At 34.6% G+C, this 13968-nt stretch overlaps 1 protein-coding gene across 1 annotated transcript in view; it reads left to right on the top strand.

Annotated features, from left to right (window-relative positions):
- Positions 1-8578, top strand: part of LOC111508847 (uncharacterized) — a 37022-nt gene extending 28444 nt beyond the window's left edge. Inside the window, exons 8-10 of the mRNA XM_074186565.1 lie at positions 1-4579; positions 4631-4961; positions 8047-8578. Of these exons, the coding sequence (XP_074042666.1) occupies positions 1-1332 (1332 nt within the window). The 3' untranslated portion in view covers positions 1333-4579; positions 4631-4961; positions 8047-8578. The remainder of the gene's footprint in view (positions 4580-4630; positions 4962-8046) is intronic.
- The last annotated feature ends 5390 nt before the right edge of the window (positions 8579-13968 follow it).

The raw sequence follows: 13968 nt of genomic DNA, 5'->3' as shown, positions 1-13968 counted from the left end.
GTTGAAAATGAAATCTTCACATGTGTTGTATGTATAGACAAACTGGAAAAAATGTCAGCATTCATCACCTCGTCTTTAGCCAATGAGAGAAAACTAGATAATGCTATCAGCATAGCTCATGTTGTGAAAACAGAATTTTTTTCAAATCCTATCAAAATTGAATCTTCTACGTGTAGAGACTTCAATGCTGAAGGGGATCTTGAACAAAATAAAATTATAAATGATAAAGAATTTGCGGATGTAAAAAAAGAATTTACTGAGATCAAGAAAGAGTTTTTCGACATCAAAGAAGAAAGAATAGATGTCAGCGAGGAGGCGAACGAACTGTCAACTCCAACAGTGCAATCCTACGAAAGCGAATCCGAATTACACACGCCAATTCCCCCTGGGAATTCGTTCCAATGTGAATTTTGTCAAGGGGTGTTTGCATCTAAGTCGAATTTGAAACGACATATAGATTCTCCCAATGAAAAAAAGCCATTCCCGTGTCAATTCTGCAAAGAAATATTTATTCAAAAGTGTCAGTTGAAAGGTCATCTGCTAACTCACACTGAAGAAAAGCCTCTCCAATGTCATTTCTGCAAAAAATTTCTGCCTGATAAGGATACCTTGAAAGAACATTTACTCACACATAGTGAAACTACTGAAAACAAAAAGGCATTCCAGTGTAATATCTGTAAGGAAAATTTCGACGAGAAACGTGAACTGACTATCCATTTACTCAGTCACACCAAAGAATTACCATTTCAATGTGATGTTTGCCAAAAGCGTTTTCCCCTGAAATCGAGTTACAAACGGCATATGGTCAGGCACGCAGAAGAGAAACCTTTTAAATGTGATTATTGTCAAAAAGATTTCGCAGAAAAGCATAATTTGAGCGTCCATTTGATCTCTCACACTGGAGAAAAACCACACAAATGTGATTGCTGTGAGAAAAGATTTTCTCACAAAAGTAATTTATACAGTCATTTACTCACCCACACTAACAAAAGGGATTTTCAATGTAGTTTATGCGAGAAACGTTTTCTCCTTAAATCACATTTGAAAGATCATTTTCGTTATCACACAGGAGAAAGGCCGTTTCAGTGCCAGTACTGCGAGAAATCATTTGTTAGATCGACTCATTTGAAACAGCATATGATCATCCATGCTGACGAAACAGAATATAGATGTGCTATTTGCAATGAATTTTATACTACAAAGAATCTTTTGCGCCAGCATATGCTTACCCACGAAGGAAAAATGCTTTATACGTGTGAGACGTGCAATAAAAGTTACACTACCATCAGCAGTTTACGGAGGCACCACCTCAAATACCCAGAACATAAGTAACATATGTTATTGTTGTAAAGTTTCACTATTAACGACATTTTATGGAAAAATATCCGAGCAAGAGAAGATTCCATCGAGCCAGTCAATTCCTGCATAATTTGCTATCCCATACCAGAAAAAGGCAGTTGAAGTTAAGAGTGGATACTATTAGGTTGTTCAATTTTCGATCCTATTTTAATAATAATAATGATAATAATAATAGCGTTTACTGCCCAACAGTTTCCCATTTACAGAGCAAAAGTAACATACTTGAAGAATTAATAGTATTTGATATAAGATCAATACTATTTGATATAAAAAACATAAATGACTTGTAGGTACGCACGAGACTCATTTTTAATTTCACAAATACTGCAACAAAAAATATCGATGTTAGTAGAGAGCTTGTTCGCATTACGACACATCAAATTGATTGGTGATTTCAACATTAAGTTAGTTTGTGCCCTTTTGCATAAAAAAGTATTGATGTGCCTAGAAGATATTCTTGGAACAAAGATATCAATTTCTGATAATAGTACAGGACAATCCAATTTTCCATTCAATAGCTTATATAGAAATAAAACAAATGCCTGATTTCTTCTTTTTTCTACGGCTACAAAGTCAAACCTTCGCCGATCAGGACCAGTCAAAAACGGCCTTCGTCGACTCCATCGAATCCCGAGCTAAAATTTTTTATGCTGACGGAATTAATCGACTTGTGCTATGTTGGCAAAAGTGCACTGATTCAAATGGTGCTTATTTCGATTAAATTGAATAAGTATTCGGTGAGATATTACAGTTTGGAGTAGACTCATGAAAACGGACAAAACTTTTGAAACAACCTAATAAAAAGTTCAATTGTGAAAAGAGATTTGAAAATAGAAGTTTTAGTCAGAATGAGGCTAACTACGTAATCATTTTCTAGAAGCGCAATCTGAATAGTCGTTCTTGGATCATTCTATATGAATCCCACTACGAAATGAGGTGGCATGGGCATCCGTTCCCCGAAAGTCATCTCTTTTTCGAATTTTTATAGAATTTTTTGATGTCACTGAAAACACTGAACATTCATCAACGGTTTTACTTATTCACATCTTTTTGCTTAAAAACTTGCTTCGAAAAAAAGTATAAGTAGACTTGAAGACGGCAGTGAGCCGACATATTTCTTTCAACTTTTTTTTGGCAATGCTGTCTCTTGAACTGCCATAGTTGTTGTCAAGTTCAAGATTTTGTTAGCATGCAAATATTGAGGGGGTTACGAGCCATTAGTTGATTCATTAAAAGACCGATGATGGTACTGACCAACCAATAAAAATGGAAATTTATGAAAATATATCAAAACATCTTCACAGATATTTTATAATACAATGTTTGTATACTCAAGAAAAAATAAAGCGAATAAACCATTTGTGTTTTCTTGCTAGAATTTATATAGCACAATTCAAAGATACAATTAAAATAATTCAATATTGCATCATTAGAATAGCCTTCATGAGAGCTACTTGACGTATTTTAGTGATTATTCTGGTCAGGTCTATTATTTAGGAAAATTTTATATCTTTAGGTAGAATGAGAAATATGGTGGAGACACTGTGTCTTTTTTGTAAAAAATAGTAAACAAATTCATCATTGAGTTGACTGAGGTAGCATTTTTCCTCATTATTTTGTTAACAACGAAATCTCAATAAACTAATTGATCTCGATTTTTCATGTTGAACATCTATAGCCGCACGTAAAATCGATTGCTGACGTGGCGATGGGTCGCCATGCGCGATTCTCTTCTCACTGATCATATATTCGGCAAATACGCCCAGTGGGAAACTGGACATTACACAGATCAGTTAAACACAAGACATACTAATAATGTTATGCAAGATTTTAATAATCTAACAGTATCAGAATATACTAATTTTTATTTCTATTTAGTAACTGGATCTGTCTAATTGATGACTTTATTTTGTGGAAATTCATGATCACTTCAATGAAAGGAATGAAAAACATTTTCGTCTAATTTTCACTAGTTATTTCATTTTTACGACCAGTTACGGATTTTACCCCATTATCAAGTAAAAAGTAACAGTTGAATTCTGAAAACAAGGTTATTTCAGGGGTACATATACCCCTAAACGCCCTTTGCGAACATCATCCCATTGGTAACATCTTCGTTGTTTCTTTTAAAAGTCTCATTTCTTTAAACATTGTTTTCATATCTTTTAAAATACGAATACAGTATGAAGTTAATCAGAGCTTAGAATATTTCTGGCGAAGTAGTAATATTAGCCAGAACAAAACTTGCCTTCATCATGATTCTACAAGCAAAACATCTTCAGTCTGATAGGCCAAAAGCGGTAAATTCTCAGAGTAATAATTGACCTTAAGTTATGCGACCACATGCGATAAAATAATGACATTTGCTTATGAATAAATAACCTATTCTCAGTTACTCGTCTCGAATTCGTTTCATTAATTGTAGAAACTAAATAGTTTATAATATATAATTTATATATATAACCTATCTTTTTGAGTTCTTTTTGCATTTTCATTTTTGGGACATATTTCTTAATATCTTATTCTTCATTCTGGAGCCCCAACTTCATATAGGACGACTGGAAATCTCTTTTCGGCCATATTCTGGAAATCTGTTTCTCATTTACCAAAAAGGAAAATGCAGAAGGAATTTAGAAAGATATGTTATTTATCTTTCTGTGTTAGGAATCACACCTCGTTAATCCTTAACTCGCACAAGTTTCGCTTCTCTGAGGGTTGTCGTTCGTAGGGGTGCAACAGCTGGTTAACGGAAAAACAGTTTTTAAACAGATATTTATTAGCAAATGTCATTATTTACCGAAGTTGGCAACCATGGGTACACATCACTTAATAAGGTCAATAAGACATGAGTTGCCATGCCTATACGATACGGTGCCTATACCAATACAATACATGTATTTTGAAGCGGGTATCGGACTATCATTTTCTGTACAACTTACGGTAGAGGGGGGTGGCGGGTAATGAGAGGTTTGGAGAATTTGTTTACATTTGAAGTAAGTTAGACCATAAAACAGTGACGGTTGGTTTAGTTGATAATCGGAGAAATATACATTTATAAAATAAATCATTTCAGGTGGAAATGTATCCTGTTCAAATAGTTCCTACTGGAAACCTGATTTATTCTTTATTCTCTTGTCTAAGCAGTCAATGCTCTCTTATCCAACTTGTCACTTGTCATGTTTCTGACTAAATGGGTAAAAAAAGAAGAAGAAGAAGATGGGTAACTTTATGTTTGTGTTTATTTAGCTCCTCTGTACTTATACTATTTTAGATTTTTCAGTGAAATTATAATCCACAAGTTCATGTATGGCCATGAGTAGATGCAAAAAAATGAAGCAGGCAAGCAAATATGGCAAGATTTTAATTTTTGACAACTATTGATGCATTGTGTGATTCAACCAATCAACACATAACAATATTGGTAATCCTATCCAGTATTTTGTAAAATGGATGAGATAAAGATTGAGGATGATAAGGGCTCTATTGCAACCCTTGAAAGTTTTCCATATATTTGTCGAATTTGTTTGAAACCAGGCGACTTGAGCTTGTTCCAAGAAAAAAGCCATCTGTTTGAATTATTTCATGAGATCAGGAAAATTGATGTAAGTTGCCTGCAAAGTTGTTTCATACCCATTTACCTACGCTAAAATAATTTTGTCAGGTTCACCCGACAAGAACATTATTAGGTACATTAGGAACATATAAGGTCAATTTATGCACCAGTATTCAGTTATAAGAAGTTGTAAATTATCAATTGACGCAAGTGGTAGTGCGGCTCACTCACTATCCGGAAATTGTGGGTTGAACTCATTTATGAGCAGCTATTTTTCTCAAGTGAATTTGTATGGTTCTACGAATGCACCTTGGGTTGCTTGGGGAGTTACTGAGATTACCTTCCTAGAACACAAGCATGACCACAGCAGTTGATGCACTTGACATCAAATAAAATTCAATTGGAACATTCGTGCACATACCTATAATTTTCAACTTGAAACTGGTGCATGAATCTACCTACAGTTCATATGATTTGCTGCAAAAACAGAGGGTTTTTGAAGATGCTACCCAATGATGCTAGTGAGATTTAAAAAATGTGCAGAAAAATACTTTTGGTTTTCTACTTTTCTATCATTACACAAAAAGTGGGAAACTTGTGCTGAAAGAAAAAAAAAATTGAGTACATTATCAATCCTCGGTGTGATCAGGTGAACCCCTTTCTAATGTTGAATATTTTGTCAGAAACTCATTCTTCACTGCTCCAGAGATCCAATGAATTACACCCAGCGTTGCCAAACTACCAAAGTTGTTCAACTTTGGTAGTTTGAGTAGTGCCATGAAGATGATAGCATAGCCTTCTATAGAAAGCGCTCGCTATATCTATATAATATGAGTACTATCGATGTCTCCATGTAATGTCATGCATTATTTGCATTTTTTTCACAGATACTTTTATACCTTTTGTAATCCATGATTTTTTAGTTTTGTGATGTAATGCAATAATGATTGTGTTCCTATAGAAAAAATATTGAACAAAAAAAATGATTAGGTAACCAATCAATAAAAGCAATAAAATGTACTTGGAATTAAAAAAAAAATTGAAAAACACCCCATAACATAACAAGCAATGGATTAAGTACATCGTACATGTTGAGCAACTCATAAAATATCCTAAAATAAAATAAATGAAGTACATAGATACAGTAATATAATGATTTACTCAATGAAATGGTACAGAAATGGCAATAAAATGAAATATGTAACAGTTGGTGATTCAGAAATTCCTCAACAGAATGGAAGCAACCCTTAGCTAGATATCTTTTTTTAAATTTGTTATAGTCACTGATTTCCTTCAGAAAATTTGGCAGCTTGTTGTAGAAGGTCGACTTTTCGAAAGTTGTTTTGAATTTTGACACCTTTATTGTAATTTCTCTTGAAGGGTAGTTATGACATTTAGACAGTAGACAAAAATCAGTAACATTTCTTTTCACACTACATACTTGAGTATAAATATCGGATGTAATAGTAAAAAACGATGCTCCAAAAAGTTAGATCTACATGATTCTCTATATTTCAAATCGTACATGAGTCTTATTATATGTTTTTGTGTTCAACTGCTATTCTCCATGTTGCATTATCAAATGAAATATGGCTGCAAGCAAAAGCATAAGTTCAGGAGCCCTTTCCTACCTAAAACCAATTGTACTTTTAAGATAATTTCGTTATTGGTGTAGTTCGCACGTTAAGAAATTTTCCTCGCCTGTTTAAAGAGATTTGTGACAATCACATCTAAGTTCTTCTATCTGCTGTAGTTTGTTCATTACTGAGATTTAATGATTGAAATATTTTATATCTCTTACTCGTATACAACATACTTTTTGTTTTTGCATTGAAAAAACCTTGATCAATCGCTACGACGTCAAAACAATTGTTTGAATTCGACCGGAGAACCCAATCGAGGTGTTATTTTCTCATTTAATCAATTTAATGTTCCATTGTTCTATGCTTGTGACTTCAGAGCTAGCTTCAGGTAATTTTCAATTAAATATCGTTTTATTTTGTATTGCTTAAATGGTTGATTTTGTAGAGAATACAACCAAGTGGCAAGTGTGGCCTTGACAACTCTAAAAATGTCAAGCTACCGTTTCTAGTCCCAATTAAAAGTTACGAAGAGTTATTTCAGAACAAGCGAGAGGGAGAAAAACTATTTGAAAGAGAGTGGAGGTGGCGAAAAGTCCAGAAACTTTTCATCAGTTCGGACTTCCATTGTCTAATATAATATAAATTGATTTGAAATCCCTGAAAGAATCTGTAAAAAATTAAAAAGATTAGCTGAAAAATAACAATTTCAATAAGCAAAAAAACAGAAAATACAAAGGAATAACATACAGGCAACAACAAAAAAAAACAAAAAAATTGACATATTAACACGAGCTGAAAATTAAGAAAATTGAAAAACAATCGTCTTCTGGTGATAACTGGACTTATTCCTCGGAGATCTGACTATTTATAAGTCATTCGGGTGCTCTCACTCATCCCCTCTTCCCTCTCTCTGCTTCATTGGTTTTAGCAGGAACTGACCATTTGGCGGGAGTTGGTCATGTTCCGCTTGATTACAGATTTCCATATGTTGTGTATCTCTACGCTAACTTGGCGAAATGCGTTATTGGATAACATATATGCAGCTTCTTTGAATTTTCTCCTAAACCAGTGTTCTTCCTCAGCTTGAGACCACTTGATGTTATGTTGATGAGTCCAAACATGCTCTGCTATTCCGGATTTAATTTTTTACAGATTCTTTCAGGGATTTCAAATCAATTTATATTATATTAGACAATGGAAGTCTGAACTGATGAAATGCACTATGAATCATTGTCAACCACCTTCAAAAAAACGATTGTTCTTGAGTAATATTTTTGTATTATCAAATAAAGTGGTAAATTTGTTAAGTGTGCCACTTATTAACAAAGCCACTTTGGAAATCAGTTAACTATGATTTAGCATCGAATATCAGTATTGCCAGTTTTTTTATATATCTTTATGACGCTGTTACAAAAAATGTATGCTGATGTGATTTTCTAGGTATAGAATAATAAATTATACCGAAATATGATTTTCGTATTTTACAGAAATTTTCAACATCCTTACACACTCACTCCTTCATTTCAAATCTAAACGAACATTTTCTTAAAGGTTCATTCCCTGATCAATTTTCCGAAGAATATATGCAAGGCATGCATTGATACACTGGAAGAAATATCATTGTTTATTGAAATCGCTAAGAACAACGATGCCATTCTGAGAATGAAATTTTTGCCAGAAAACTATAGTGAAGTAGTAGAATATAAAACCAGTAGAGCAAGTGAAGGCGATAAAAACAACGTATCTTTGAAGGAATCTGGGGTTTGTTGCATTTGTTTGTCTCCAAGGAACTTAACAGCGTTTAAAGAGAAACCGCATCTTTGGCAGCTATTTCAAAATATTACCAACATCGATGTAAGTGTCTAGAGGTTTTTTTAAATCTTGAATATTCCAACAGAAACACTGCTTGAACACACCAGAACTGCAACACTCCCCTCGACGCGCGTACAGAACAATTGGCCTAAGATGAAAAACAGAGGTTGCATCTTTCGATGCAACCAACTGATCTTCAGCCTTTCCCATTTCACTGAATGTTCACATTTATTCATTGTATCATTCTGGGAATAAAGACCTATTATCATTATTATTATTATTAATAAATGTGCCCCGCGTCGAGCGTGATCCATCACACCACACAATTACCCCACCAACCAACCAAAACGCTTCCCGTCAAGCCTCCGACCAATCAGGTATTCTCAGTTTGTTTTTCAGAAGCGTATTGATTGAAAAGCATGTTACTTCCTCTCTTTCATATATGCCCAAAGTTCAGGTGAAAAACACCTCACCCCTTGCCTATTATGTAGACCTACGGTATTTGTATTTCTGCGCGACATCAACTGCGTTAGTTATCTTTCCGTTGGGTATCTGCCACACGTATAGTCGAAGTAAACGATATTGTGAACATTTAAAGTTGTCGGCACTCTCAAAGGCCAAAAAACCGATACATAGAAATGAACCGGCCGAGAAATAGTAGTCCATATGGACTACAGAATTGGCGGTTCATATTGGATAATTTTTACTAGCCGAGTTATATGATTGGCTGAAGAGTCATAAAATTAAATTTGAAGTCATGTTACAGTGACTAATAGAAATCGGGGAATGCGGGGATGGTTAAAGCTGTCGTGTTCAGTTCAGGAACTGATCGCGATTGAGTGTTGAAATTTAATATTGGTGCAGTTATGATTACTTAAATTTTTTGTTATCTGTTTAAAATATGGCTTCCTTGGACAAGTACTAATAGTAATAACGAGTATGATAACAACGAAGACTTTTTCCAGTATAGCGATTCCAATAGTGATGGTGAACAATGCGAAAAAGAGAGACCAGTGAATGAGATTCGGATGCATTTGAATATTGAAACACACAGAGTATGTTTCATTGTATATAAGAATCTACATCTCAAGTTTGGTTCGAGAAAACAAACTATTACAAGCAACATTAGATTTGACTGAAATTCCTTTCTCAACTGTACGTAAAATAGTCAAAAACAAACTTTATGAATGCAAGACGCGATGTGATACAAGATTACCAAAACCTTCAGATGTTCACCTAATAAAATCAGACTATTACAAAAGCAATGATAATCCTACAACTGAAATCATAAGGAAGAAATTGAATACTTCCGGCCATAACGTGAGCTGCTGTGACAAAACTCTTCAGAATTGGATAAAGAAACTTAAGATTTAGATTTAAAATAAAAGACAAACGTCAAGCAGTTATGGAAAGCAGAAGAATTGTGGAATTGCGTAACAAATAACTAAATATAGACAAGAACAACGGCAAATTTTCTATTTGGATGAAACTTGGTATGACACTCACGACACAGTTACGAAAGGGTGGACTGATGGTTCGAGAATGTGTACGCCTAACATGCCTGCAAACAATGGATCGCGACTAATCATTGTGCGTTGCGGAGGAAGTAAAGGATGGTTTCGAATTCTCTGAAATTATGTGGAAAAAACTTGTGGACTGAGGACTATCATAAAAACATTTTCGAGGAATGGTTTGAAAACACATCGATCCCAAATTTGGGTGCGAATAATGTAATAGTTCTTGACGACGCTTTCTATCATTCGCGACAGCTCATCAAAGTACAGAATAAAAATTCGAGGAAAAATGAAATACAAAGTTTTTTAATGGATATCAATTTGTATTTTGAAGATTACTGTTACCAAAAACCAACTACTTGAAGTTTTACAGATAAAAACATTTGAAAAAGTGAAATCCCTTGAGAGTATTGCTGAAAAGTATGGACACACCATACTGAGACTTCCCCTTTATTTTTGTGTTTTCAATCCCATCTAGTTGATTTGGGGAAAATTGAAACAAAGCATCAGGTGTAAAAATTATTTTCCAAAATTTGATAAGGGGTAGTAGAGCTAATTGAAGAAGTATCTAATATTACCTAAGAAGACTGGCAGAAAAGGATTAAAGGAGTTATTTTAGTTGAAAAAGACTATATGGAGATTGGACACTTCCATATTAATAAATTCATTATTGATTTAAATAACGATAATAATACAAAGTATGCTAAAATGAAGTCGTAAACAAAAAGTACAGTACCTATATGGAAGTTTAAGTCACAATTGTGATAGCAGATATTTTTTCAAAAGAAATATCAAGTTCTGTAGATTCGTGGTGTTTTTAAACTAACAAGCTACTCTACTATGAAATATCGAATTCATTCCATATTTTGTATGTACATAATACGTGTGGAATAATCACGTTTTGTGTTGATCAGTTATCTGAATCTCATGAAACTCAACATTCGAATGTTTCAAATTCTTCTTCACAGCTAAACTGTTGAGGAGTTTCACTGATAATTATAATTTTATGGGAGAAATTCTTTAACACGAATCTAAATTTAGCTGAAAAAACGCACATCGGAAAAAATATTTACTATACTAATAAAAAGCAAACGAATGAACTACAAAAACGGCTGCACATGATCAGGTGAAAAATATCCAGGGAATAATTATGTTCCATTTCTTCCACAGATGTTGACAAAAAACCTTTTAGAAAGTTTTGATAAAAAATGAGAAACTGGAATGCGATTTTGTTTTGTTGAGTGGTGCGTTGTCATATGACTATCATTGTATTGTCAATATTCTATAGGATATTTTGAATTTTTTTGATATGGCCGAACAGTTTACATTCAATGAATATGCAGATATGCATGTATTTTATGGACGAGCATTTTGTAATGCTGCAGAAGCTCGTCGTCTGTATTCCGAGCATTTTCCCAATCGAACGGTACCGTCAAGAGAAACATTCGAGCGTGTCGATCGCAGCTTGAGGAAGACAGGTATGTAATAATTGATAATTAATTTGAGCACGTTGTTTTATTTCGATATTATTGTAGGTACAGTTTTGCCAAAACGGAGTGGTGAGGGCGCTCCTAGGGCTGTACGTACTGTTGTATTGGAGGAAAATATTTTGGAAGCCGTCGCTGATGATCCTTCAATGAGCATCAGAAATCTATCAGAACAGTTCCATACATCCAAGTCCACTATTCATAGAATAATTAGGGAACAACTGCTCCACCCATTTCACATCCAGAAGGTACATGCCATGACACCTCAAGATTTTCCAGCACGACTGGAATATGCCAATTGGTTCATGGATAGGCAAAGAGAGTATATGACTTTTATTAATCGAGTTTTATTCACTGATGAAGCAGGTTTCAGTAGAGATGGAGTTATCAACTCTCATAATCTCCATATATGGGCCGAAGAAAATCCCCATGGGATATTGCAAACCAAACACCAACGGAAATTCAACGTGAATGTTTGGGCTGGTATCATAGGAAACCATCTTATAGGACCATTCGTTCTACAGGACCGATTGAATGGAGAACGTTATTTGGAGTTCATTCAGAACAATTTGAATGGACTTTTGGAACAGTTCCATTGCAAACCCGAAGAGATATGTGGTTTATGCATGATGGCGCTCCTCCTCATTTTAGTTTGATTGTGCGTGACCATCTGAACCATATTTTCCACAATAGATGGATTGGTAGAGGTGGGCCATATTCATGACCATCGCGGTCTCCGGATTTAAATCCATTGGATTTCTTTCTGTGGGGGCATCTAAAAAGCCTTGTTTACGCTACACCTATTCACACAAGAGATGCATTGTTGAATAGAATAACATTACATTGTGAAGCCATACGAAACGACCCTGGAATGCTATTTCAAGTACAGAGAGGGTGTCTTCGCAGACTAAGAAAATGTATAGAGAGAGAAGGTGGTCATATCGAGCAGTTTCTGTAGCGGATTTTTCATTTTTGTTTGCTCTTGAGGCTCTTGAGTTTCGTTAGTTAAACGTGTTTGCATTATAAAAATTCCTTATGAACATTTTACCTATCATTTCCATTTTCCTTAAAAACTAATATTTTTGAATAATGGTAGACATCTCAGGATAAATGTTGTTGAATTAACGTTATCATTATTATTTCTGCTTTGATAATTATTCATTTCAAATAATGGTGGACGAGCGGGTTTGATGTCGTCGAGTAGAACTACATTTTTATCAAGACTCGTTGCTCCGATCGACTTTCCACACGAGTACTTTTATTCATAAAATTGTCCAAGTAACCTTATTTTGTTGAAAAATATTGAAAAATATCTGTCATTTCAAAGTTTTGGGGTGTGGACCATCGGGGGTAGTCCGTTCCTGACTTTGTAGCAAAACAACTGACTCCTGCATGAAAGCTCATCGACGGAATTCATTTGTTTAGTCAATTACCAAAATTTGGATGATTTTGAATATTCACTTGAAAAGTTATCAAAGAAAAACATTTTTCATTTTGTAACTTCGAGGGCCCGTAACTTGGTTACGAAGACTTTTAGGAAAAAAGTTATATGAAGTACTGGTGATATTTTGACCCCATCTATACATTCCCGAGAGGAAAAGAGGAAGTCCAGGGACACCCTGTATATTAATATATCCTTGGATGATGGGCATGCTCAACCCGAATTAACTTTTATTAACTACTGCTCCATCCATCGTTTACGTTAGCCTACAGTCATCGGAGGTAAATCCAACAATTCTTAATCGAAACCTATAAAACGGCCTACTTGTCACATTCATAGATAAACCGAACCTCTGTTGACGGAAATTTCCATGGATGATTTTGAACGAAAAATACCCAGTAACCCGCAGGTGGGAAATTTGTTGTGTTATGCTTGTTATGTCAATGACGTTCTAGTATATTTCACCAGAATGAATAGAAAACTGAAGGTTCCCAAGCAGGAGGCGACTTCAAAAAAATCAAATTGTTTTTATGTTAAAAAAAACTACTGTTTTTTATTATTAAAAGTTCGATAAAAACGGAGTGGCAGCATTGCTTCGAGCAAGACCGTTGCCCTCCCCTCCCCCCGACGAAGCTTCTGTCAATTCGATACAGGAGGGAAAATGCGCCGGAGTGGGAAGCAACGTCCAACCACTTTAGAGAGAGAGAGAGAATGAAAACTGTATTGGATGTCATTAATTTTCTTGACCCTTCCATCACATTTACTATGGATAAAAAAGAAAATGATTCAATGAATTTTCTGGACTCGACAAATTTAATAATACACAAGTTTTTCAGTCCACATGGATATAATATCATATTCCTCCTATTCATATCAGCACAAAGTGGCATATAGCACCATGACTATGTGTCTACCGTGAATTTTAATAAAGAGCTGCGTGTTACATTAAACAATCGCGATCAACAATGGTTGTGATAGCAATCTAGTGTACAATTAAACATTAGCATGAAAAAGTGCTTACATAATGAAGGTGTGAACAAGGCTCATAAAGTCAATAATAACTTAACCATGCATATTAAAAATAAATACAAGAGTTGGGTATCAGCAAAATTAGGCGTTTATAAATTGTCATGTGGAATAAATCGTCATGTGGATCATGTCTTAGGTGTACGTAGGTCAAACTGCAGCTTGTATGAAAAAATAAAGTGTTTAGATTACA

This window comes from Leptinotarsa decemlineata, unplaced genomic scaffold (assembly GCF_025532065.1).
Source record: "Leptinotarsa decemlineata unplaced genomic scaffold, Ldec_3_MD MMD2_P_RNA_scaffold_2, whole genome shotgun sequence".
NCBI classification, from domain to species: Eukaryota; Metazoa; Arthropoda; class Insecta; order Coleoptera; family Chrysomelidae; genus Leptinotarsa; species Leptinotarsa decemlineata.
Note: the sequence above shows the minus strand (reverse complement) of the source record. Positions and strands in the feature narration are given on the sequence as shown.